At 44.6% G+C, this 27,417-nt stretch overlaps 1 protein-coding gene across 4 annotated transcripts in view; it reads right to left on the reverse strand.

Annotated features, from left to right (window-relative positions):
- Window positions 1-256: 256 nt before the first annotated feature.
- Window positions 257-27,417, reverse strand: part of NFIA (nuclear factor I A) — a 672,686-nt gene continuing 645,525 nt past the window's right edge. For all 4 annotated transcript variants that reach the window (XM_074265783.1, XM_074265784.1, XM_074265782.1 and 1 more), the window contains one exon: window positions 257-4,853. In XM_074265783.1, the coding sequence (XP_074121884.1) occupies window positions 4,836-4,853 (18 nt within the window). In that variant the 3' untranslated portion in view covers window positions 257-4,835. The remainder of the gene's footprint in view (window positions 4,854-27,417) is intronic.

A 27,417-nucleotide genomic window follows, 5' to 3' on the forward strand; every position in this document is an offset into this window, starting at 1 on the left:
GACACAATGCAAAGGACAATATTCACTGATACTCCTTGCGGTTCAGAACAAACTGGGTTTTGATGTTGTTGTTGATTTTAGGCCACAAATCCAGATTTATACAGCAAATATTTAATAACACTGTTACTACAAAGCTGCAAAATATACTGACACAAACAAAACAAAACAAAGTGAAGGAGGAATTTTTAAGAGAGTTGCTTTTTTTCATTTGTTTTTGCATATTCCTGTGGGCTGACAATACTGTGAGTCTAGGAACTTTTTATTTGGGGTATGGGGGTCCCTTTCTCTCCTTCCACTTTCAGGGAAGGAATCCAACAGAGACTGAGACGGAGGAAAGAGTACTACTATGTCTACCTATACTCTTACTTGGAGCTGATGGAAGAGAAAAATCAATAAATTATTAACTGCATGGCTGGGGTGTGCAGTAGGAGACAAGCAAATGCTTACTTAATTCAAGCAGGAGAAACATCCAAGAGTTGGGAGCTGGGGGGCAGTAAGGGACAGGGAGAGAAGGGCAGCGTCAAGTGAGAAAGAGTAGGGAGGAAAACCTAGAGATTGATGAGGGATTGGGATGAAAGAGGCTGGAGTAATTTAGTGTTTGTGCCTCTGGCTTAGATCCCAGAGGAAGACAAGAAACAGGAAAAGTTAGTTGTGGGACATTTCTTTTTTTTCCTAAATGTCATAGTGTTCTCAAATCACAGATTTAGAGTGGGAATGAGCAGGTGAGAAGGGAAGCAGGGAAGAGAGATCCTGCAGTTTTCCCAACTGAAGTCTTAACCCTGTTTCCTGGATCCCGCCAGCTCTGAATCCCTGCCTACTGCACACTCCCAGGGCTTCCCTTCAGCCTCTCCGCTCTTGGCTATGATTCTGGGGAATCAGACCCTTTTTCCTCTCTCTCTCTCTTGTTTTCTGTCTGGTCACAACCCAACTGTCGTTTTCTGGATGATGATACAGTGAACAAAAAAAAGTGTCATCGAGTATGTTTTCACTTATTACTCCACAACCCCCATCAGCTATGACCCTAGCCTGCCTCCCTAATGTTGCAAAGCCTTGAAAACGTGGTATTTTTTTGTTTGTTTGTTTGTTTCTGCAAACGGGTTCAGAGTTCCCTAACTCCGGCTTCATCAAACTCAACTATGACAAAGTATCTTCAAGAGAAAAAAAAAATAAAATAAAACAGCATACCTGTAATGACCATTTACAATGGGTCTCCAGTAGCCTACACTTCTGAAGCATAGGAATATGCTATATCATCAAGAGGAGAAAAATAACTGTATTTAAATACATACATTAAAAAAAAGGAAACGGGAAAGTTTTCAACTTAAATCCAGTTCCCAAAATAAAAGGAGGGGTGGGGGGATACCCAACAGCAATGAAAAAAAACTTAAAAAATAAAGAGAAAAAGCAATTCTATGAATGCTGCCTTTATAACAAACAACCAGAAATTTCACTAGGCTAACTGGACAGATTTTTTTTCCTCATTTAAACAACATTACAAAAGTCCTGCATTATAAAATAGGGTCAAACAAATCCATAAAACTATACAACATACAAATTACATTATCTTCTGAGGGGGAGCAGTGGAGTCTTTCTCGCTCTCCCGTTCTCAAACAGCTCGCCCCAAATCACTGGACCTGCCCCAACTATTGCTTCGGTGGATTCGTCTTTTTTTTTTTTTTTTTTATTCTTTTTCTTTTTTTTTCATTTAAAAAAAAAGGGTGCAATTTCATCATATGTACAGACCAATTTCACTGGTAACACCTCAGCTTAGAGCAAAGGTTCTGACAAAATGTCTGTCTAGGCTTTTTGTTGTTGTTGTTTTTTTTCCCTTCACTGTGAAGCACTGTAAGCTGCAAATTTATTTATTTATTTTTCATAGTGCACATAATGTCATCACAAAGTAATGCCCTGCTAAGTGCTATTAGGGGGAAGGCAAAGAATGCTGGCTACAGGAAATGATACTGTACACTGACTCTCACGCAACACAACAGAGCCCAACAAACTACTCGACCACTTATCAGACACGTATCAAAGTCCAAAATGGTTTATTTTTTTTTCCTTAAATAGAGAGAACCAGTAAACAATTATTTATTTTTCTTTCTCCAAACTCGGAAGTTTAAAAACGTGCATATAAAAATGGGCATTATTATATTTATTGAATGTGGATCAACTGGTCTGCTAAGAAAAATGGGGTATGGGGATCTGAAGAAAAAGGAAGGTTGGTTTTTTTTTGTTGTGTTTTTTTTTTAAACGCTATTTTTTTTAAGGCTTGCTTGTGAAAGGAAGAGTTGTAAAAAGAAAAACAAATTGCTTGAAGCAGGGTCAGCTTAGTGCTTCACAGTTAGACTGCTACTCGAAAGGGAGCCCTTCCTGCCTCCGTGCATTCAAAATTCGCAAAAAAAAAAGGACAAAGACAAAACACCGAAAATATACTGCGTCAAGTGCAGCACTGACTTTGGTCAAATAAAAAAAAAATCCAAAAAAAAATCGATCACCACTAAGCATTTCTACATGATATAAGCAGGTATTGCATATTTTCATATATCTGGGAAATAAAACAAAACAAAATAAAGGAAGACTCCGAAATAAAATGTCCAATGCAGCAACATCCCAAAATACTGATTTTTTTTTTTTTCTCTAGCATCTACGGATCTCAGAATAGCACTGCCACTGACCACACCAGACAATACACACTACTCCTATCTGCGGAACAACTAACGCGCTACTTAGTTCTAGAAGTGGAAACTGACGATGGCGGACGTCAAAGTCACATTTACAAAAAAAGTGTCTCCAAATGCTTGACCAGGGAAAAAAACCCTTTCGATTCGAGGAACGTGTGCAACAATTTCAGAAATAATCGCTATCCAGGGCAAGGCACATTGATATGGAATTTTTTTTTTCGTTTGTTTCGTGCAAATCAAGGAGAAAAAAAAATTAAAACAAACAACCAACATTGTTTCAGGGAAAAGATGAGCAAAAGTGACTTCCCAAGAATTTCAGATACTTGATTGTATAGGACAGTAGTAGAAGCCCTTCTCAAGGGCTGAACAAACAAGGTTTAAAGGCAAGTAAGTGCCTGGAATAGGGTTACAATATTGTGTCTTAATGTACTCTACTTTATCCTACATTAACTATATAAAAATTAGTTACTAACACTAGAACATGCACAGATTTTCTCTGATTAGCCAGATGCGCCAATCAGAACGTATATATATGTATAGTCTAGGAAACCTTCTGAAAGTCGCCTGGGGAAGCATTCGGTGCTTCGCTGTCTGGTAGAAAAAAATCACTTGCACTCTATTTTGTTCTCATATTTTTTCGGCATATTTTTTGTTTTTGTCTCCTTTTACTTTTGTACATAAGATACAGGACATTTGGGGGTACGAATTTTTTTCCTTTTTTTTTTTTTCCCAACAAGTGCCCTCGATCAGAATGGATACCAGCATCTTTGCCATTTCTCTCTGTAGTCTGTCCAGGAAAACATAGGACAACAAGGTATTTCAAACCTCTGGATGCTCTCTGGGACTTGAGGTGGCCAAGAACCGATAAACACTAGGTGGCCAGAAATGTGTCAATTGTTTTTTTTTTTTCAAAATTGGCATAATCCATTATAAGTGACTTTTAGCTTATAAAGTTAACAGATATCATGACTTAATTTTTTTATGTGCTTCGATAAAAGAAAATAATTAATTAGCATTTAATGTAGTTAACATATTGTGGTAAAAGCACCATTAGATTTGTATTTTTTTGTGTTTTTTAAAATTTTCCTTCAGTTTTTTAAAGGGATACAAGTTTAACAATAAAAAACATAAAAAGCAAAAATAGCTCCCCTTTTTTTTCTTGCAAGGCTGTTTTTTTTTTTACCCCAATAATTTAGAGTCCTGGGATAGAAGGACTTGGAAAACAAAAATAGAATTTTCAACAATCTCTATCTTACAAAGATATTTAGCTATCCAATGAAATTGCACTTAACTCAATTCAAAATTCGATTGTTTTGATTGATTCCTGTCAGTTTCTGTCAAAACAGACCATCTTCCCCATTTCCACGTGAATTTGTGTAATTGTTGAAAATTGTTGGAAAAAAAAAACCCACAATGTTCTAATGTAAGTGCAGCATTTCAAACTTTAAAAAAAAAAAAATGACGACGATAGTAGTAGTTTGTCATTTCTGGATATCTCTGCAACGTGAGTGGACTCGCCATCTTTATGGGTCATGTTATGCATTTAAACTGCTGACCGTAGAACAAAAATCAAACCCCCCAAAAGGGAACCCACTGCATATTTTTTCCCCGATATGTTACAGAAGAACATGCCCTATTGTCTGTCCTGTAAGTTACATATTGCAGTTTTCAGCGACTACGAAAGTTTGAGTTGCGGCGGGCCTTGCGAGTGCTCAGAAAGGCGGACGCATCTGTATGGGTCAATGGATGTCAAGACCGTGAAACAGCTGGGCTCCGTATGGAAAGTGGGGTACAGCGGGGAAGGCAGCCCATGACAGCAGACCGGCCTCCCCCTCCCCCCAGGGTCACCTACAACTTAGACTACCAGCGAAACACTCCAATGCGACAAAGCCAAATCATTTCAAGCACCATGTGAGAAAATTACAACAGTTCCTAAGGTGGTTGAAAAAAAAAATTCTAATCCCAAAGAGGTTACGGCCTTGGCTGTAGAACCGTAACACTCAGCATTTTTCCATGTACTGGTTTTTCTGAATCTGTTTGTCTCCCCTTCCGCTGGACAATGAAGAAACTGCACTGCGCTGCTGCTGCTTCCGCGTTACAGAGTTGAGAAGGGGTCCGGTGGTCTGTCTGGTGGATGGTGGGATGCTGTGACTTTTATCCCAGGTACCAGGACTGGAAGACACAAGGAGAAAGAAAAAGTTCCATTACACAGTGATGCCAGCCTGGTGCATTCAAGAGACAGGGCTTATGAACCTACGGGGGTCTTGGAGGAAGCGGGGGTCCACAAAGGCTCGCCCAAAGTCACAAGGAAGCAGAAGACCAGGAGTCCAACCCCCTTCCAAATTTCAGGCCCTTTCTGGTCTTCCGGGCTATTCTCGCATCAATGCGTTCAGAAACATCAGAAAAGAAAGACATGGGGGAAGAGGTCACCTAGAGGCTTACTCTGTTTAACTCCAGGGGCAACAGTAATCAGATTTCAGTTTGGTATAAATCAATCATCAAGCACTTACTGGGTTCAAGGTACTGGGCAAAGACAAAAACCAATAGTTCCTGCCCTCGTGGAGCTTACATTCTAAAAGAAAGAATTTCTTAACAAATAAACTGGCTCAGGAAGTAGTGAGTCCCCATTAACCATAGTTCTCAAGCTGTGTGGCAAACTGTGAGCAGTATTTTTAAAAGCAGAGGATGGATCCTATCACTTCCAAGACACCTTCTGATGTTCCTTACAGAGAGGAAATATCTCAAGTTACAGATCATCTCACCAGCTCAACCAAAGCAAAAACTGAGAAGAGTGCCCCAAGCACACTCTCACTGGGACTGCCTTTTGGAAATGCAAATTAAATTTGGTTTTGGGGACATGGGGACCTCCTATATTTCCATCCTTAAGTTCTGATAAGAAATTCTAAAGGTCACCGCAGACATGAGGAGGGCAACTTATAGACCCTGTTGCCTTAGAAGAAAAAGGCCCATGTTGGTAGTTAAGTGGCCAACCACGCTCACAATTTATGTTAGGCAGCATAAGTTTGTTTGTTTGTTTTTTTAATTTAAGCTTTTTATTTTCAAAACATATGCATGGATAATTTTTCAACAATGACCCTTGTAAAACCTTGTGTTCTAAATTTTCCCCTTCTCCCCACTCTCTCCTAAATGGCAAGTAATCCAGTATATATAAACATGTTAAAATATATGTTAAATCCAATATCTTGCATACATATTTATATAATAATCTTGCTGCACAAGAAAAATCAGATCAAAAAGGAAAAAAATGAAAAAGAAAACCAAGAGGCAGTATGTTTTAAACATCAAGGAGTCTTTGGTCACAGGCACTTAAGTCAAACCCACAAGCATTTAATAAGCACTTACTATATGCTAGACACTGTGCTAACTTAAAATACTGGGAAGAAGGAAGCCCCGGATGCTCCTTATTGAAAGAAAGAGTTCTCCATATTCTCAAGGGGCCATTTAGGAACATGGAAAATACTCAGTAAGGAGCATCTGTGGCTTCCTTCTTTCCAGTATTTTACGGGAACTGGTACTTAGTACAATGCTAGCATATAGTTACTTCTGAGGATAGGATAATATAGATTTAGAGCGGGGTACAATAGTTTCATTTTACAGATGAATACACTGAGGCGCAGACTGGCTAGACAATTTGCCCAGGATTGTAACTACTCTTTGCTAGAAGCAAAATCGATTACCCTCTATCAGCTTTAGTCCCTGGTCTGATGGTTTCCAAGATTCCTCACAGCAATAAGATTCACTAAGTTTTCCAATAATGATTGCCAGAGGGATCCAGATTTCCATTTTATATAAGGACTATAGAGAGAATTAACTGGGATGAGTAAATAGTGGCAATAATAGGGGCTTGCTCAAGCTTGGAGTCTGCTTGTCCCTCCCCATCTAAGCAGACTATGTTCTCTTCCCAGCACCTTCCTCACCTCTCTCTCCTTTGTTGGGGCTCCTTCTTCCATCCCCCAGACCAAGGAAACATTCCAGAACCCTTAATATACCATAAAGGTCAAAGGTGCTGGAGGTCTGCAATTCTACAGGCATGTTGTTGGCTCCAGAAAATGGAAATCACCTTGCTTCCTTTCTTCAGGTGAGGGTGGGGCACACTTCCTGCCACGCCCTTATATTATGGGATGGAATGAAATGGGTCTAAGTTTTTTTTTTTTTTTAATTTTTTAGTAAATCATTTTACCAGCCTGCCATAATACCATGGAAAAGAACCACATTCAACTAGTTGGAAATAATGGACACAAATTGGTCGGCCTGCAAAACAGCTGATTTTCTAGTTTTCAGTGTTATCCCTCCTCCAACTTAAATCATTTTGTAATTATTTTGGGGAATTTTTTTCTTTCAAGATCTGCATACATATTGTTTTCCAACCCTGGGAAATACAAGGTCTTTGTGGACAGACAACGATTCCTCATTTCTTTTTCCTGTGTTTCCCTAACACTGGTGCCTAGGAAGTGTTCTTTAAATGCTGGTGGACTAGAACAGAAGTGAATAGATTTAGTTGTTAAGGTTTTTGGGTGAGCTCATCTCTTCATGGAGCCTTTCCTCCCTCACCCCAAAACGTGAGCAACTTCATTTTTTCTCTCTGCCACATAAGATGGGTACAGCTAATCTCTACCCACTTGGCACCTCTGGCCACTTGTAAATACAAAACCCCCCCAAAGGAATGGGTTTTCCCCAAGCTCACCCCTTTATTTTGATCAGGATGTTTTAAGATGAACTATGACACGACCTTTGGATATCTACTTTTAGAATGTTGCTCTTTCCTCATTTGGAAGGTCGATGAATTTAGAAGAAAGAGACCCCCATGGAAATCTGGACCCCAAGTCTGGGTCTGCCCTTTCTCGAGTGTGTGGATCACCACGAACCTCAGTTTCCTGATGTGTAAAATGAGAATCATAATACTGCATATTGCAACGTCCACATCACAGGACACTTAGGAGTTTGTAACATGGTACAAAACCTTCTTTTTCTCTCTCTCCCTCAATCTTTTTCTTTCTCTGGGATAATTCACTTCTTTAATCTAGAGTAAAGGATAACTTCACACTTCCCATGTCAAGAAAAACTGAAGAAGCTTAACTTTGGTAGACCCATAGGGAAGAGCTCACAGGAGGCTAAAAACAAAAATGACACGGGATGGGCAGCGGGATGGGTTACATACTGTACTGCTGGAGGCAAGATCACATACCCATTTGATTATTATTAGCAAAATGTATATGTGTATACACACACACACACTGGAGACAACATACACATTGGGTATATATCCCTGTTAGGATTACAAGGTGAGAACTCAGGTTGACTTGACAGTTCTCTGGCTCAGACCTGTAAAGGGAGTTTACACCTTAGGTATCCTAGAAGGAGCAAGCTCATTGGTTGAAGTGGTTCTTCCCAGAAGCCCTTGCATTATTCCCACGCCCATTCTCTGGGAGGATAAAAGAGGACACCACTCCAGAGATAGGAGAAGTCTCTCTGCATTACATCAGGCCTGAAGGGGCTCTCTGCAGGAAGGGAAGTCACTTCTCTGGACAAGAGTTAACAGCAACTGCCTGGAGACAACGGTTCTCTACAGGAAAAAGAATCTGTCTGAGAGATTTGAGTAGACACAGCAGATCTCTTCCCAGAGAGCGATCCAACAACTGTCTGGAGACGACAGCTCGCTACATATCCCCACAGATAACTTTGCTCTAGCCTTCTGGTTTTTCAGATATAGGAGCTTCCCATTATGGAAATCTCCTTCATCAACATAGAGGGGACCACTAAAAAAAACTTGTACCTTGGTCTTTTTAGGGAGTTTCCTGGGAAAAGGAAAAGATAAAGGTGATTTGGGGCTTCTGGGTACAGAGAGCCCGCCTTTCACTCTCTGGGGGGCTGCCTGCTGGTTCTCCAAACTTCCCCTGGAGTTGGTCAGAAGCACAAGGTGACCCCTGGGGCAGCACAAGGGGACCCTCTGGGCAGCATGAGGTGACCTTCGGGGTGGCACGAGGTTTCCTTGAGGGGGGCAGCACCAGGTGACCCCCAGAGCAGTACTAGGTGACCCCAGATCAGTACCAGGTGACCCCCAGAGCAGTACCAGGTGTTCCTCGGGGGCAGCACCAGGTGACCCCCAGAGCAGTACCAGGTGATCCTCGGGGGCGGCACCAGGTGACCCTGGAGGGGCTGCATCAGGTGACCCTCCAGGTGACATGAGGTGACCCCGGGGCAGCACCAGGTGACCTCGGGGCGGCACCACGTGACCCTGGAGGGGCTGCATCAGGTGACCCTCCAGGCGACATGAGGTGACCCCGGGGCAGCACCAGGTGATGCTGAAGGGGCTGCATCAGGTGACCCTCCAGGTGACATGAGGTGACCCCGGGGCAGCACCAGGTGACCCTGGGGCAGCACGAGGTGACCCCGCTCCTCCGGGGATGGGGCCGGGCTGGGAGTCAGCCTCCGGAGGGTTAAGTGTGGGCCGGCTGGGCCGGGTGATGGCCCGCTCCCTCCCGGAGGCCGCCCGCTCCCAGCGAGGCCTTGCTGGATCCCGGGCCTAAATGGGAGACCAGAGCCGCGCGGATGTCGGTGTAAGAGCTCCCGGTTTCTCCAGCCACCTTCGCTTTCCGCGGACTTGTAAGCGGAGTCGGCGGAGGACCCGGATGGGGTTCTGACTGGGCTTCGAGAAGCACAATCGGGGCTTTTGTGTCCTGAAAGGAGACCGGCCCGGCCGATCCATGTGGCCTGAATCTGGCTCGATAAAAGGGGGGAGGGGGGAATGGAAAAAAAAAAAAAAAAGCTTTCACCTTTCAGCGGCCCTCGGCGCTGGGTAAAGAAGAGCCGGCCCTGCGGCTTCCTGGGGTGGGAAAGAGCCTCGGGCGGGCCCCCGGGCCGGAGCCCCTCTGGGGGGCGCCCTTCCCCGCCCCCGCCCCGGGCGGCCGTCCCCACCGCCTCGGCCCGCTCCCTCGGCCGCGCCGGGCCCAAATCCCAAACAAGAAAAAAGTTTCTTCCCACATCTTACTATTCAGTGCGCGCCTCGCAGACAAGGTTACCCCAGAGCAGCTCTGTAATCCTTCACTGAAATAGGCTTTATTGATTGCTCTGGTCTATTGTTCTCTTTTCAAGTCCCCCAAGTTCAAGTTCATCGTGGTGTTACATCATGTCTGGTTGCTAGGGGCAACCAGACAGCCCCAGACGTGACTATCATTAGCAAGAAACCCCGCGCTCTCCTCCCACCAGCCCTCCAGCGCTCTGACGTAGCAGGGCCCACTGCAAACACATTGAGCTATTTATTCTGCCTAATTTATGACCTTCCCAGCGAGCGGGGACCCCCACTCCCAAAACTCACACTGTTGTGTACTTAATGAACCCGTCCCCCTCGGCCGCTCGGGAAACTGAGACAAAGGCCTAATTATTGGGTCGCACTGGCCGCACTTTGGGGGGCGCCGGGGGAGGATCGGCCTGGGAAAGCAGCGCTCCGGGATCCGGGGCGTCCCCCCTCCCCGCCCCCCCCATTTTGTGCCCTATTGGCATTTCACGAAATTCTTGAGCTGCTTAAGGGAATGGGGGGGGGGGGCGGGACGCTCCTCCTCGGGAGTGGGGCTTCAGGAACACAAATCAGCTCCTGACATGTTTAAATTTAAATGCTAACCACACACTCGGCGAGTTACTCTAAAGGTTAGTTCTTAATCAATAGAAGTTGCTGACTCCGGGCTTTCTGGGCTTCCATGCTGCACTGCAGTTCCCGGCCTTTTGTCTCACCGCGGGGCCGCCCAAACTTCCCTCCTCCCCTGAAGATGATTCTGCCGTGAGGGGCAGACGCGGGGGGGGGGGGGGGGGGGGGGGGGGATGTGTCCCCGGCGGGTCAATAAGGGAGCCCGGGCATCGTGGGGTGGGGGGAGGGGAGAGAAACTTCGGGAACTCCCGGAACCCGGAGCCCCTCCCTTCCCCAAGCCGGCCCTGAAGCTCTCCCGAGGCTGCCCGCCGTCACCTTGGCAGGGGGGAGGGCACCTCTCCGGGGACATCTGGAGGGGCATCGATCTGCGGAGGCAGCAAACGGCCAGGCCGGCCTGGAGCATGGGGGCGGCCTTGCTGGGATCAATCGGGAGAGGGCTGCAGGACAATCAGAGGGCTTCAGGGTCCCAGGCCCGAGGGGGAGGCCTGAGTGCTCTTCAGTGGCTCTGGTACTCAAGGGGCTCACGGTCTGCAAGGAGCCTCCGAGGTCACTGAGTAAATACGAGTGCTTTGTGGGTTCCAGTTTATAGGGCCCTAGACTGAGAACACAGTAGGTGCTTAATAAAGGTTTATTAGTTTAGACTGAAATCTCTCTGCTAATTATTTCCAATTTATCCTGCATATAACCATATTTGTATATAGTTGCATTTGTCTGTCTCTGTATCCCCAGAACTGAGAACAGTGCCTGGCATACAGTGAGTGCTTAATAAAGGCTCGTTTGCCTGATTGACCCACACCTTCATTCTACAAATAGTGGGTGCTTAATAAAAGCTTATTCACTGATTGACCAATACCTTCCTTTTACAAATGGTGGGTGCTTAATAAAGGCTTGTTGACTGACCAACATCTTCATTCTACAAATAGTGGGTGCTTAATAAAAGCTTATTCACTGATTACAACACCTCCATTTTACAAATGAGGAAATTGAGGCTTTGGGGGGGAGAATGATTGATATCAATCATGTCTTTACTTTTGGAGTCTAAGTCTTTGTAGTTATTTACCCTTTGTTCTCCAAGAGGACCCTGACTTCAGAGAGGAGAGGACTGGGCAAGGTCCCGGGCTTCACTTTCTCCTGCAGAGCCCTCTGGGACCAGGGACCAGTTACAGATCAGGACGACTACAGACGGCCCAAGATGCACTGGGAGACCTCAGTTCTCCATGCTTGTTGGGTTGCAAAAATGTGCTCATAGTCACGTGGGAAATTAAGGGCAGAATCAGAATTTGAATCCAGGTCTCTTGTCTAGAGCTGGTCCAAAACCTATGTTATCAGCCATGCTCATCCAAACTTCCGAGCCCTAGGTGTGAGTTGGAAGGACATTATCCACCATTTTGCTCCTTCATTTTGCCAATAAAGAAACTGGGTCCCCAAATGACTTGCCGGAGGCCACTAGTAAAATGTTAGAGAGCCCAGATTTAAATCCTGACAAGTAAATGGCAGAGATATGTAACGGGGGTATCAGGCGGGCCCATTTCCTCTCTGTTTATATTCTCCGACTCTCTGGATTTGAAAGCATCTGCCTTCTTCTTCTTCCTCTTTTTTGCAATACTGAAAACTGCAGCTCTAGAATGAACGTTAATTCTGTGAGACTATACGGCCAGCCAATGGCGAAATACGAGCAGATGAAGGCTAAGGTTACTTGGGGCAGATTTTTTACAAAAACATGTCTGGGCATTTATGGTGCTATAACTTTCCATTTCACATGGTTTCTGCCTTCCCCTATATTTCTTCCTACTTTGAGAGTCCCTGAAATGGAACCTCGGGCCTGTGGACAAACCACAAAAACGTTTGGGTTCTTTATCTCTGATGAGTCCCTGTGACAACACAACAGGGGCTGATGCTATCTGGAGAGCCGGACATCAGGGAAGCTTTCTCCACCTGGCAGTTTGGAGCTTAAGAGACCCTCTCTCCCCCAAAGATCCTGGTTCCCGCTCGGCCCCCCGTTCGTCAGCCGCCCATCCCCGCTTCTCGAGGCTGTCCCCGGGGAACGTCACCAGGCCCGTCCTCTCCTGGCGCTCAAGGTGAACCGTCCCCACGAATTCTGCAGTCCAGCAAAAGATCTTAGCTTCCCTTTTTTCTCCAGTCAAATGAAGAAGTAATCTCATCAGGTCGAAAAGTGCTGACTAAGGATTTAATAAAGGGCCTGCAGATGTGTGTCATCTCGGAGGTATTCAGCTCATGTAATGCAAAACAGTTGCACACGGAGCGGGCTTATAAAATCCCATTTAACTATTGCAAGGCTTTTTTTTTTTTTTTTTTTTTTTACTGTTCTCCGAGGAGTATTATCACACTTTCCCGCCCTTAATTTACAACACCATGAAAGTTGGTGATCAGGCCTGCTGCTCTCCTGGAAGCCTCAAAGTACTAAGGATTTATGGACCATAAACAATATCAACTCGTCTGAATCCTAAACAGGAAGTCTGTCATGGCGGGAGTGGGGCTGGGGATGGCTGCGGCCCTCTGTCATCTCCTAAGAAATAGGAAGAAAACAGAAACCTTTTTTTTTTTTTTAAACTGGGGTCACTGAGGATGGCAAAAGGGGACCAATGAGGAAGCTCCAGGCTCAAGAAATGAAAGAGACCCGAGAGGTCACAGGGTCCAACCCAAAGTCACTAACTGGGATGAGAAGGGGGCCCAGGACCTCATGGTCTCTCACCTGAACGACTGCAAGTTTCCAGCCTCCAGCATCCCCCTTTTCCAATCTATCCTCTGAACTGCTGGGAAAGTGACATTTCTGAATCACATCTGATCATTACATGCCTAACTCAAGAATCCTCAGTGGCTCCCTATTGTCTTCAGGATAAGATAGAAAATCTGTAGTCTGGAATTTCATAGGATCAGAGAGCAGGAAGGGAAGCAAGACAGAGAGAGACACATACAGAGACAGACACACACAGTTTCCTAATTAGTTTTCCAGCCCCCAGCATCCCCCTTTTCCTTCAATCCATCCTTGGAATTGCTAGGAAAGTGATGTTTCAGAAGCACATCTGGCCACCACAAGAGAGACAAGAGAAGGACAGAGACACTCTGAGACAAAGAGACAGACAGACACACAGATAGAGACAGAGAGGAGACACAGAGACAGATAGAGACGGAGAGAAAAAACTGGAGGGGACCTCGGGGGTCTCCTGCACACAGAATCTCCGACTTTAGGGCAGAAACGACACTTCTCCAGCCCCATCCCCCTGTTTACAGATGAAGAGGTCGGTCCCAGGCTGGCTTCGGTCCTGAAGGGCAGAGCTGGGGGTGGATCGAAAGCCAGCATCTGTGAGCCCCACGGGCCCACACCCCGGCTCCCGCCTCCCATTCAGGCCTGGTTTGTCTCTCTCCCCCAACTCTAGGGCCTTTGCAGTAATAAGCCTTCGTATTAATGGCACATCGCTAGAATATCCGTTGGGTCCCCCCTTCCCTTGAGAATGGCAGGGGCCGTTCCTCTAGGTTTTGAGATCCCAATACTTGGGAGAGACGACTGGACCTCTGGTTTTTGGGGTACGCCTTAGCAAAGGTCAAAGAACCATGGACGACATCTCAGAGAACTGAAAGGCACCCCGCCCTGGCCCAGGGCCCCAAAGCCATTATGTGACTGGGGTGGGGATGATCCCATGTCACTTCCTTGCCCTCCCCATCGCATTCCACCCCCCACCCCCATTGCCCTGGAAACGAAGGAACAAAAAGCGGGGAGGGGATGTCCGGGCAAGTTAGGAGTTCCCAAAAGAACCCCCAGTTGTTCTCCATGAGTTCAAATAGCTGAGCCCCACCCGTAGGGACAGAAAGAACGGGCACGAGACCCTTCCTGGGTCTGTGGCCATTAATCCAAGCTGCCTGTGAATCAAATACATTGCAGGTATTTGTAAGGCAGCTAGAGGGCGCAGTGGGATAAAGCACTGGCTCCGGGAGGCAGGAGGAACAGGGGTTCAAATCCTGCCTCAGACCCCTTCTAGCTGCGTGATCCTGAGCAAGTCCCTTCCCCCTGTCTGCCTCAATTTCCTCATCTGTAAAATGGCCCGGAGAAGGAAATGGAGAATATCTCAGTATTTCTGCCAAGAAAACCCCAAATGGGGTCACAGTCAGGCGTGCCTGAAGGCAGTTATGTGGTCGCTGAATTAAGCTGAAGGAGAGGCAGAATCCTGGCCTGGGTCCTCCGAGTCTCGGGCCGCGCTTCCTCCCCTGAGAATGGGCGCCCCAGATCCCTTCCCCCTCACTCCCCCCAGGAGAAGGGCCGGGCTGGGAGCCCCTCCCCCTTCGGGCCCCCACCCTGCCCCAACGTGCATTAGAACAACCTCAACCAGCCCGAGTCTGCTGGGGTTGCTCCTCCAGGACGGGGGCTGCAAGGCAGCTGTATCTGTTTTTCAAATTAAAAAGTTAAACAAAAGGCCTCAAGGCCAAAGATTAACGCAGGCGGAAGGAGGTTGTTAATGTGGAATCCAGAACTGGGTGTGACAGTTGGCTCGGGCTCCACAATGTGGGTTATTTAAGGACGTTCACACATGGAGGAGGCCGAGGCTCTTCCCATGTGCAGAGGCCACACACTGCTACAAGCCGGGGGTCCCGCCGCCCCCCGCCCCCCGCCCAGGGCTTGGAGGGGTGGGTGCCCTCTCTCACTGGCGCGGCGCCATCTTCCACACCCCACCTCCGACGCGCCCAAATTTCACACAATTTTGGGTAGAAAAGGCTCTCGGAGGAGGCCATTAAGTCCTAGCCCCACAGAACAGAACCCCGCTCCCCCTGAAGACCTCCCCGGGAAAGGGGAGCCAGAGAAGCCTTTGTGTTATCCAGCTGGAGTCCTCCCTACACTTCCCACCTTTGCTTCTGCCCCCGGGGCCATTAGAAGTCCAAGGGGTCTGGTCCTCCAGGAGAAGGCCTACAGAAAACTGCCCAGTGGTCAGTCAGAGGTGAGACTAGAACCCGGGGCTTTCTGTTCCCCCTCCTCTGGGCACTCGCCAGCGCACGGATTCTCCTTCCTCCCAGTGGCATATAGAACGGAAGCCCTTCCCAGAGCCTAGATGGGGCAGAGGACCCCGAGCTTGCATGGAGCCCCACATCACAGTGGGCAGGGGAAGGCTTCAGAAAGGAGAGGGCCCCGGGAACAGCCTCCTTTGACTCCAAGCCCTTTCCCTGGAACCCCTCCGTCTCTCTTCTTGAATGATTACAGGAGCAGGAACTGAGCCCCACTGAGTGCATCGTGCATACAGGAGGAGTCCAGTAATTGCTCTGGTAGTATGGAGAAGGGGAAAGAACATGGGACGTCACCAAAATGTTTGGAACAGTCATTCAACAGACATTCATTAAGCACCTACTGTGTGCTTGGTGCTAGGGATACAATGACCAAAATGTCGGGATCCAAACACAGGACATGACTCCAAGTCATTTCTAACTCCACGGAACTGTCCCAAGCCCCTTAAGCTTGAGCCTCAGTTTCCTTTTCTATAAATAGGCCAATAATCCTTGAGTCTGGATATGACAGAGCTTTTGGGAGGAAAATATTGAATCAAAATGGCAGCTAACAATATCAAACTAACATTCACACAGGCTCTGAGGCTGCAAAGTGCTTCACGTGATGGTCCCTCCCGACAATCCTGGGAGGCAGGCGCTGCCATTAGCACTAACATTACCAATTCTGTTATTAGGAATGCTAATCAAGAGGGCAATATTAGGAGTCCCATTTTACAGATAGGAAAACTGAGGCTGACCAAAGTTAAGGTGAACCCACCAGGCTCACACGGCTAGTAAGGATGGGAAGCCGGGTCCCGCTCAAGCCCCCTCCTCCTCCCTGAGCCACCTGGCTGCCTCCAGCTGGGAAGATCTGAATCCCTTTGTGGGTCAGGCTTATTCATGGAGGGGAAACCACAAAGATAAACTGCGATAGTGTCCCTAAGGGGTGAGCCGGGAAAGGCCACAACCTCCCCCCCACATGGAGAGCCCTGTGCAGCAAGTCCCTCCTTCAAAAGCTGGGGGCCAGGGGCGGGGGGATGGCCGGGCTGCGGCCTCATGCTCTTTGTGGCCAGAGCCTCGTCCTCGGCTTGCCCCATACACTGGGAACCCCCACGGAAGTGACCCCCAAGGAAGAAGGGAGATGAGCTCCAGACTCCTCATCTCCCAGGGGCATCCCCCACCAGACGGAACAGCCCAGGGATCCTGAGCAGCATCGGCCACCGAATACTTCTGCGGCAAGGCCTGAAGTGGTCAGCTCGGTCCCCAGAAGGGACACCAATCTGGCCTAGATAAGCACCACACAGCCCCTGCACTCCCCAGGACCGCCTCCCCCAGGACCGCCTCCCCCAGGACTGCCTCCAAGATCTCAGCCAAGAGCTCTGTTCTCACTGAAACCTCAAGTTGGAAAAAATGAAGAGTTGTATCTGAGGGCTCCCAAATCTTCAGAATGCCCCCCCCAAACACACACACACACACACACACACACACACACTCACACACACACACACACACACACACACACACACACACACACTCACACACTCACACCTTTACCCCCCTCCTAGTTACTCTTCAGTCTGACACTGATGTTTTGGGGCCCAGCTGACCTTGCTTGACTTTGAGCGCCGTCTACAATTCTGTTCTCAAAGACCTCAGAGCCACTGGGTTTCGGGGTACCCGAAGGAGCCTCAGAGGCTTCCCACAGAGCCCCCATTCTACACTTGCAGCCCCATGGTTTACAAGTCTCAGAGGTAGGATTCGCACTCACACCTTCTGGCCCCCAGTCCAGGTTTTCTCCACTAGAAGCAGTAACTCCAAAGATGGGGAACTCCACGGGCGCCTAATCAACTCCTCCCCTTCAGAGGAACGCACTGGGACCCAAAGGGGGGACTTACTCAAGGGCACGCAGCTAACAGGGAGGAGCAGCAGGATTTGAACTCGTGTCCTCTGATTCTAGATCACGAGATTTAGAGCAGAAGGGGTCTGTGGCCATCTCTTCCACTCCTTCAGCTTACAAAGGAGGAAAGAAAGTTCCGAGGAAAGAAGGCGATGTGTTCAGCGGCCAGAGGCACAGTACTAGGGCACACTGGAGTCAGGAAGTTCTGGGTTCCAGTCCTGTCACAGGCACTAGCCAGGGCACTCTGGGAAAGCCATCCAACCTCAGTGTCTTCATCTGTAAAAATGGGTGTCTTTACAGCACCTCCCTTCTAGGCTGTGATGAGGCTCAAATGACATAATATATGCAAAAGGCTTCATGGGGCTGAAAGCGTCGTGTCTATTTTTAGACAGCAGAGCTTTTATAATTAAGTCGAGAGCTAGAATTTCATGTCAGATCACAGGATAATGTGAGAGCAGGCCCTGGGAATTTAAAGGACGTTCCCAGAGTCCCATAGAGCTTGGAGGCTCTTAGATGAGGATCATGGGCCCTGGAGGCAGAGGGCTGCCCTCAGAGCTCTGAGTGCCAATACTGATTCAAAGCCTCCTAGTCCTGGGCTTGGAGTGAGCTGCTTAATCCCTCTCAACTTCAGTTTCCTCATCTGTAAAATGGGCCTGCTGGCCTGGCTGTCCCCTCAGTCTTTCCCGAAGGCCACCTGTCCAAGCCCTCACTTTACAAAGGAGTAAATGGCCCCTGCGAACAACACCGCATTGCCCAAGTTCACTACAGAGGAGCAGGGGTTGGAGGCCCAGTCTTTCTGCCTTTGTTCTAGCCCTCTCTGCCCCTCCCACCCAAACCTGCCTCCAGACCCTACAGCATCAGAGCCTTGAAGGGCAATCTAGAAATCCAGAGACTTTTAATATGACATATTAATTATGGCCGGGTACTTAAGGCCTAAAGAAGGTGGGTCCCCAGCCCCACAAAGGTGATTTCCTTATTTATACGCTTTTGGACACTCTGGAAGACCCAGAAAGACCGGAGCCGTGTCCCGTGGCGAAAAAGTTCGGAGGGAATGGAAATTTCTCTCTCATCGCTATATTACCGTGGGGAGGAAGTCCCAATGTCGCAATCGCACAAAGGAACTTTCCCGTGCTCTCTGAAAGCCTTCGGACTGTGGTCCCGGGGCCGGGGCTGGGGGGCCGGCCTGGGGAGGGGGTAGTCAGGCAACCAGAAGGGACAGAAACAATCCTATTTGGGCTTTTTGTTCCCCAATGGCATACTACATAGATCAGAGGCTTCTGGTAAAATACCAACCCCGACTGTACACAAAGCACAGGAAAATGTGAGGCGAAAAAAAAGGCAGCTTAGGATGTGTTAACGCTGCTATTCTATCAGCTTAAAGAGTATTTTATGCTTGAACAACGGCCCCCTTTTATTATGGCGGCCTTTCATTCATTCAGGACTTCAAAGGGCCCAGCCACCAGTGTACCTGCTCGGCCATAGGGCCCTGGAAGGGTGTTCTAAAGGGAGCCACTGGGAGAGCCGGCCCCCCGCCGGCCAGGCAGTTCAAAGAGAATATTTCAACAATGATTACATTTTGTAAATCTTTTTTTTTTTTTTTTTTTTTTTTTAAACGAAAGACAGCTTATTTCCTGCTTTTTTTCATGAAAAATAGATGCTGACCGTTAAAAGTAGCCTGCTTAGGAGTTGTCTGAGATCTGAGGGGGCCGGAGGGGTGGGGGGCACAAGGGGGGAGATGGAGGCCGAGGTCGGGTGGAGCCTTCTGGGATTGCAGGGTGGCAAGGCGGAGTCCTTGGGGGCCATTCCCATAAGGGGGATGGGGGGCAAAAGGAGAGAGGAGTTGTTTGGGAAGAGATGCATTTGTTTAATTAGGCTCGTTTTTCTTTAAAGTTTTGAGTTCTTTTTCGTTCTTTTTTTTTTTTTTTTTTTTTCCTGAAAAGATCAGCAAAATACAGGGGGCCTGAGGCGTATAAAAATCTCTCGCACAAAAGCCAGAGTGACCTGTCTCGGATTTTTTTTTAATGGTCTCATTCAACTTTGAACTTGAACACCCAGGGAAGCCTAGCCAGCATGTTTTTCTGGAGCCATAAAACCTGGTTCAGCCTAAAGAGCCCAGGCTACTTTTTCTCCCCAAACAATGATGTCTCCTAATGGTTGCTCCTTCTCCTCCTCCTTCTCCTCCTCCTCCTCCTCCTCCTCCTCCTCCTTCTCCTCCTCCCCCATGGGAACTTCCCATCCCACCATCCCACCGCCATATCCTGTGGGAGAAAGGAGAAGGAAGGAAAAGGAGACTATTTCCTGGAGAGTTACCCGGGACTTCCTGACAACAACTAGAACTTGCCCAAAGCGGGATTAGCTATATTGGAAGCTGGAGCAACACCATGAAAGGGGGCTAGACTTGGGGCAAAATCCTGCCCCTACTGAGCAAACCATGTGACCATATCACTCCCTTACTCTATAAACCAAAGTGGCTCCCTATTGCCTTTATTGATCATTTAAACACCTTCATAACCTGGCTCTCAATTACTGGCCATTACTCTCTTCCATATTGTTTATGATCTAATCAAACTAGTTTTCTTTCTGTTCTTCACAAATAGCACCCACCTATCTAGATGCCTTTGTACTGTTATGCACTGTGCCCTCAGTGGTGTCCCCTTGATCTCCAGCTCTCAGATTGCTCCCTCATTTCCTTCAAGATTCAGCCGAAGCAATAGCTCCTACATGAGGGCTTTCCTGATCTGTTCTATTCCCCCAAATTCTCTTATTACCTATTTTATGGATTATATAACAGATAATATAGTATTACATGTCATACAAAATGTATGTACACAGTATTATATATCCAACAGGATATAATGCTATATAACACATACATACATATGTACATCTATTACTAAAATGTACATATAAAATCTATAATAGATGTACATTCATATGTACATGTATTATTAAAATATGCACATAAAATCTATTCTATATACATATGTAGTATATTATTAAAATATACATATAAAATCTATAATATGCATACATATGTACATCTATTACTAAAATATACATATAAAATCTATAATATATACATACATATATTATTGTAATTCACATGTCCATTGTACATTCATATGTACATGTGTTATTAAAATATACATATAAAATCTATAAAGGATACATATACACATATTATTAAACTATACATATAAATATATAATAGATATACATACATATGTACATGTATTATTAAAATACATATAAAATCTATGGTATACATATGCATGTGCTTATTAAATGTTACATTATAATTATATTATATAACATAGTTGTATGCAATGTCACATTTTACACATATGTATGTTATAGAATGTACAACATATTATATTTCTATTTTGTATATGTTATCATATATATGTTGTATATATAATTTACAACATATGCTATATTATATCTGAAACAAAATATAACATATACAATGTATTAGATATAATGATGCAAATAAAATACCTAATACATGTACATATATCTGTTAGTATGTGAGCTCCTTGAAGTCAGAGTCTATTTCCCCCCTTTTTTCTGTATATCCCTAATGCCTAAAACTGTAATACTTATTAAATGCTGTTCATTCACTGACTGCTGGTGACTCTGGGAGATTTACAAGATCATTCATAAGCTTTCTCCTTTTTAAAAAAGGGTCTGTTATTCTAGGTCAGCAAATGCTGTTTTAATACCTCTACTCATGATCTTTTGATTTATTTTTCTTTCTCTCAATGGAAAAGTTCTTCCTAAATTTGAAGTCCTCCTCCAGAAAGCTACAATGGCCTTTTACTGTTCTGTTTATTCCACGGGGAGAAGTCGAGGTCTGACAAAGTGACTCCAGGATGATTTCGGTATTCCTTGGGAGGGAAGGGCGCTCAGGGAGATGGCTATCCCAACCTCATCTTGAAAGGGACAATGGCTGGAGTAGAAAGAATACTAGAATTGGAGCTGGGTTCAAGTCTTGTCTTTGCCACAGACTAGCTGTGGGACTCGGACAAGTACAGAATCATCTGTGGCAGAAATTATTGAATCTAATCTCCTCATTTTACAGATGAAGAAACAGAGGTTTTGAGGTGAGGTGACTTGTGGTACACCAAAGGTAGGATTTGAATCCAGATCTTTAAACTCCAAAGACAACACTTGCTTCTGTCTATGCTTTTTTGAGATCTACCATCACAGGATTATTGGGAGAATGAAAGGGAAAAATAGATATAAAAAGATCTGGAAAAGTGGACAGTTCTTCTACAACATATAGTATTCTAGTCATGTCAGGTATTAATCCAGTAGAGCCTTTTGATTATGACATATTTAACTTCCAACCTGGAGGTTCTTGCTGTACGAGGATCAATAATATATATGATCATTCTAAAAAGACTCTAGGTGGGGAGCACCCAGAGGGCAAGCTGGGAGGACTCTTTTCCCCATCTACTGAGCGCATAGTAGGCGCAAGGATTTTATCCCTTCCAAACTTTTCTTGACTGAAATAGGGCCTGCTGAGCAAACCCAAGGGAAGGTGGAGGGAGGGGGTAGGGGTGAAGAATATGCGGAGAAGTTTGCAGTTTCAAACGACAGTATTTTTTATGCTGAAACAGCAAATGCTTTTTTTATGTACGGATTTATGCCCTTCTAAATTTGTAGATTAAATTTACAGCTAAGCAATATCCATTACCACAAACAATTAGCTTCATCCTGAATTTTTTTTTTTTTTCTGTAGAGGTGAATGAAAAATCCCTTGGAGAGAGGAGAAAGAAGTGGCGTGTGTGTGTGTGTGTGTGTGTGTGTGTGTGTGTGTGTGTGTTTGTGTGAGACAGACAGAGAGACAGAGATGTTAAGATTCCACAGCCCCATTGGCAAAGCTATTCTGATACATTACTTGGGCATAAAAGTAAGCTCGCTACCAGTCCCTACCCCTTCATTTACCTCCCAGAATAGGCTGTTCTAAACATGAAGTTGGAACTTGAATTAACAGAACTATGGGACGGTCGAAAGCCATGGGTTCGAATTCCAGCTCTGCTACTACCAGTGAGTTGAGAAAAGTCATCTCTTCTTTCTAGACCTCAGTTTGCTCATAAGTAAAGTGGAGGCTAAATTAAATGCTCTCAGGCCCCTTCCAATTGTAAATCTTAGAAAATGGGATGGTCAAGTTAAATCGACAAGTTTTTATGAAGCACCTACTATGTGCCAGACACAGCTCCTCCCTCAAGGACCTCCCAGGCTACCAAAGCCGACTGCTAGGTATAGGCCAGACAGAGACAGCCTCAAGGAGATCATCTTGGTATGATGTATGGAATAGAGGGACTCGGAATCAAGAAGTGGGTTCAAGGTACAAACCTTGCTTCAGGTGTGAGCTGAACCTTTCTCACCTCTAATTCCTCTTGTGCAAAATGAGCGACTTGTCCCTGAGATGCTTTCCAGCTCTCAGTCTATGGTTCTATGATCACTGGTCTAGCACATAGTAGGTACTTGATACTACACTTCTATGATTTGGATTTGAATCCTGGGTCTGCTAATTCCTTTGTGATTCTGAGCAAGTTATTTTGCTCCCATGAGCTTCAGTTTCCTTATCTGTAAAAAAAGGAGCCAGACAAGATGGCCTCCAAGGTTCCTCTCAGTTCTAGATTGCGAACCCAAATTGCATCTGATGATAAATTTGGGGCAGAGAAGGGAAAGGATCAGCTTCTGGGCCCCCAAGAAATCGAGGCTGGTCCCGCCAGGGCCAAGAATCTGCCGGCAATATCCTCAGCCTGCTTTCAATTACTACCTACTTCATTGTCCTTTGGACGTAATGGAGAATTAAGAATTAACCAAACTGCTCGTGAACTCTCCGGAGCTGGCTTTTCCACTTTGGAGCCATAAAGCCCGACGTACTATAACTTTATTGTATTTTCATAAAAACAATTACTGGAGGGAAGACTGTTGCATGTTTATTGGCTCTTAAATTAAAATATCCCTTTCCCTCTTAAAATCACCATATGGAGAGGAGACCCCACTGCCTCTTCTGCTGGATTGGTGGCAAATCCACCAAATGGGTATTTTAATTTTGATTTCTGCTACTGCAGAATCCTCCCAGACATGCTGCTCTGGGCATTAGAGAAAGATGCAATGTGGAAGGCTGTTTACTTATGGAATGGTAGTGGGGGAAAGGGACTGGCTGATTGTCTGGGGAACAACCGGCTTCCTGTTTGACAGCCCAGCCCACTTCAAGTTCAAGTTCAGGTTTAAACGAAATAAAAACCCTCCTCAGGAGTTTATAGCTGGGCCTCATTTCCATGTGCTCCCCTCTGAACTCAGCCTGCAAGGCTAGGCTCTGTTTCCAAGGCTCAGCAAAGGAATGTGGGACAGTTTGAGTCTGGGGAGCATTCTCAGGAGCCCAGGCTGTGCACCTTGGAACGAAGAGTGTTACCAAATGGTTTCTGAGGCTGAAATTGGGAGAAGGGACAAAGTAGTGAGGAAGGAAGGGAGAGACCAAGACCAATAGACAAAGAATCAGAGGCAAAAATGTAAGAAGGAAAGGAAAGAAGGAAGGCAGGAAAGAAAAGAGGGAAGGAAGGAAGGAAGGAAAGACTAAACAAAGAAAGGAAAAAGAAAGGAAGGAAAGAGGGAGAGAGAAAGGTAAGGAAGGAAAGAAGGAAGGAATAAACAAAGAAAGGAAAAAGAAAGGAAGGAAAGAGGGAGGGAGAAAAGAAAGGAAGGAAGGAAGGAAAGAAAAAAGGAAAGAAAGAAGAAGGAAAAGAAGGAAGGAAAAAAAACAAAGAAAGGAAAAAGTAAGTAAGGAAAGATGGAAGGAGAAAAGTAAGGAAAGAAGAAAGGAAGGAAAGAGGGAGGGAAAGAAGAAAAGAAGGAAGGAAGGAAGGAAAAAAGAGGGAAGAAGAAAGGAGAGAGGGAGGGTGGGAGGAATGAAGAAAGAAGAAAGAAAGAAAAAGAGGATAGAAGGAAGGAAGGAAGGAAAGAAAAAAGAAAAGAAGGAAGGAGGTAAAGAAAGAGGAAAGGAAAGAGAAGGAAGGAAGAAAAGGAGAGAGGGAGGGAAGGTGAAAGGAAGGAAGGAAGAAAGAAAAAAAGAAAGAAAAAGAGAAGAAAGGAAGGAAGAAAGAAAAAAAGTGAAAAAGGAAAAGAATAAAGAAAGCATGGAAGGAAGAAGCTTTAATAATTTAAAGCAGGACTAAGACATGTGAGACATCCTGCATAAATGTTACCTATTATGATAGCTCAACTCTTTTATTTTACAGATGAGGAAAATGATCTCCAGGGAAGTGCAGTGATTAATAATAGCTATAGCTTAACTAGATTTGCCAAACAATTTACATTTGCCATCTCATTGAATCCTCACAACAACCCTGTGAAGGAATTGCTATCTTTATCTCCATTTTGCATCTGGGGAAACTGAGGCTCAGAGTTTAAACACCCGCAGCAATAAGCATCTGAAGCAGCTTCTGAACTCTGAAAACTCTGGTTTTCCTGACTGCAGTCTGGGGCTCTGGCCATGCTACCGGGTAGCTGCCAAAGGGCAAAGGCTTCATGTTCAAACCCAGGTCCTTGGGACGCTGAGGAAGCCAGGAAGAGTCAGGGCCTCAGACTGCCTCAGTCATCATCACTTCCCTTGCTGGTTCCTTACTGGCTAGACTTCTCAAATGGAAGTGGCCCCAGGGTCCATTCCGTGTTCTCCTGCTCTGCCTCCAGAGTCTCCCGATGGCCCCAGCAATCACCCCAGCCTTCCTCTAGCTCTTTGGCTCCGTGACTCCCATTGCCTACCAGGTGCTGTCGTGTATTTTCTTTCATTGCCAAAACTCAATGTCTAAAAGTGACAAAGCCCCCTCCCCCCCAAAATGTCTCCACATTCTGAACCCCCAATTTTTATGAATGGGGGAAGTCATCCTTTTGGTTGTCCAAATGCCCAAAGCCAGTGACTACTAAGTCCTAATGCTTTCTCCTTTCCACGGCCCCTGCCATTTCCGTTTCTGTCATGGAGACAACATTATCATCTCTCCTGGAAGCAGCTAAATGGCCTGGTGGAGTCAGGAAGAAGAGGTGAGATTCTAGCTCACTGACTAATTGTGTGACCCTGGGCAAGTCACATAACTATTGTGTAACTCAGGGAGGTGACTAGGTATTGCATTTGTTCCGCTGAATCCAAGCCACAGTTTGTAAAGTGGGGATACTAACAGCTTCTCCCTCTTAGGATCATTGTGAGGATCAAATGAGATAATATTTATAAAATGCTTTGAAAAACTTAAGGTCATAATGCACACTTCCATCGGTCAATTAATTGTGATAATATTATTATATAATATCATTAGAAACAATATCACTTTTTTTCCTGAGTGGAGTCTGCTCACTTTATTCTGTATAGAAATGTCATATCAATCTTTTAAAAACACAGGTTTCCTTTTCAAATGTCTATTCTTTTCAACATTGACTTTCTATTGATGTTACCTGGCTTATATTATTGTATGGCTGTAATCTTACAGTCTCTGAGTAATTGCACATCACACAGAAGGCAACGCAGAATCCCACAGTGTGAGGAGGTAATAGGGAGCCACTAAAGATGGCTTTCTCTGAGCATCCTTCTGGCTCTCCCCATGCCTGGAATGCTGTCCCTCCTCCACAGTGATGACTGACCTCATTGGCTTCTCGTGAGTCCCAACCTATATTTTATCTTTTACTGGAAGCCCTTCCTGATCCCTCTTAATTCTAGTGGCTTCCCTGTTAATGATTTCCTATCTATACTATACATTGTTTGGTTTATATATATTTATTGGTTTGTATATGTGTGTGTGTGTATTTATTGATTTATGTATATTTATGTGTATATTTATTGTATATATTTATTTGTACATATTTATTGGTTTGTATATATTTATTTCTACATATTTATATGTATATTTATTGGTTTGTATATATTTATTTGTATATATTTATTAAACATATTTATTTGTACATATTTATGTGTATATTTATTGGTTTGTATATATTTATTTATATATATTTATTATACATATTTATATGTATATTTATTGGTTTGCATATATTTATTTATATATATTTATTAAACATATTTATTTGTACATATTTATGTGTATATTGGTTTGTATATATTTATTTATATATATTTATTATACATATTTATATGTATATTTATTGGTTTGTATATATTTTATTGTACATAGTTACGTGTATATATTTATTTGTACATATTTATGTGTATATGTATTGTATATATTTATTGGTTTATATGCATTTTATTGTATAGTTATGTGTATATATTTATTTGTGCATATTTATGTGTATATTTATTGGTTTGTATATATTTATGTACATATTTATTGTATATATTTATTTGTACATATTTATGTGTATATTTATTGGTTTGTATATATTTTATTGTACAGTTATGTGTATATATTTATTTGTACATATTTATGTGTATATGTATTGGTTTGTATATATTTTAGTGTACAGTTATGTGTATATATTTATTTGTACATATTTATGTGTATATGTATTGTATATATTTATTGGTTTGTACGTATTTTATTGTATAGTTATGTATATATATATATTTATGTGTATATTTATTGTATATATGTATTGTATATATTTATTGGTTTGTATATAATTTATTCCATATATTTATGTGTATATTTATTGTATATGTGTATTGTATATATTTATTGGTCTGTATATATTTTATTGTACATATTTATGTGTATATTTATTGTATTATTAATTTGGTTTGTACGTATTTATAGACCGTAAGCTCCTTGAAAGCAAGAACTATGTTTTGTCTCTTTTTGATTGCTGAGCACTTGGTGTAGTACCTGACCCATAGTAGGTGCTGAATCCATGATTGTTGCTGTTATATGACTGATGGAAGAGGAGGGGAATGGAAAAGTAGAAAGAGAGAAGACACTAAGATCTTTGTTTCATGAAGATCAATCCGGCAGCCATAGGAGGATGATTTGGAGAGGGGAGAGAATAGAGGCAGGAAGACCATTAGGAAGTTTCTGAAAGTCCAGAGGGGAGGCGATGGGCTTATGAAGGAGTCAGATGGCCAAAGGAAGACTTTGAGACTACTTGGATCTGGGGCTTGAGGAAAGAGAAAGGTCAAGGGCAGTTCTGAGATTTCACAAGAGGGGAGCTAGGAGGGGGGGGTGGTGCAA

This window comes from Sminthopsis crassicaudata, chromosome 4, assembly GCF_048593235.1.
Source record: "Sminthopsis crassicaudata isolate SCR6 chromosome 4, ASM4859323v1, whole genome shotgun sequence".
NCBI lineage: Eukaryota > Metazoa > Chordata > Mammalia > Dasyuromorphia > Dasyuridae > Sminthopsis > Sminthopsis crassicaudata.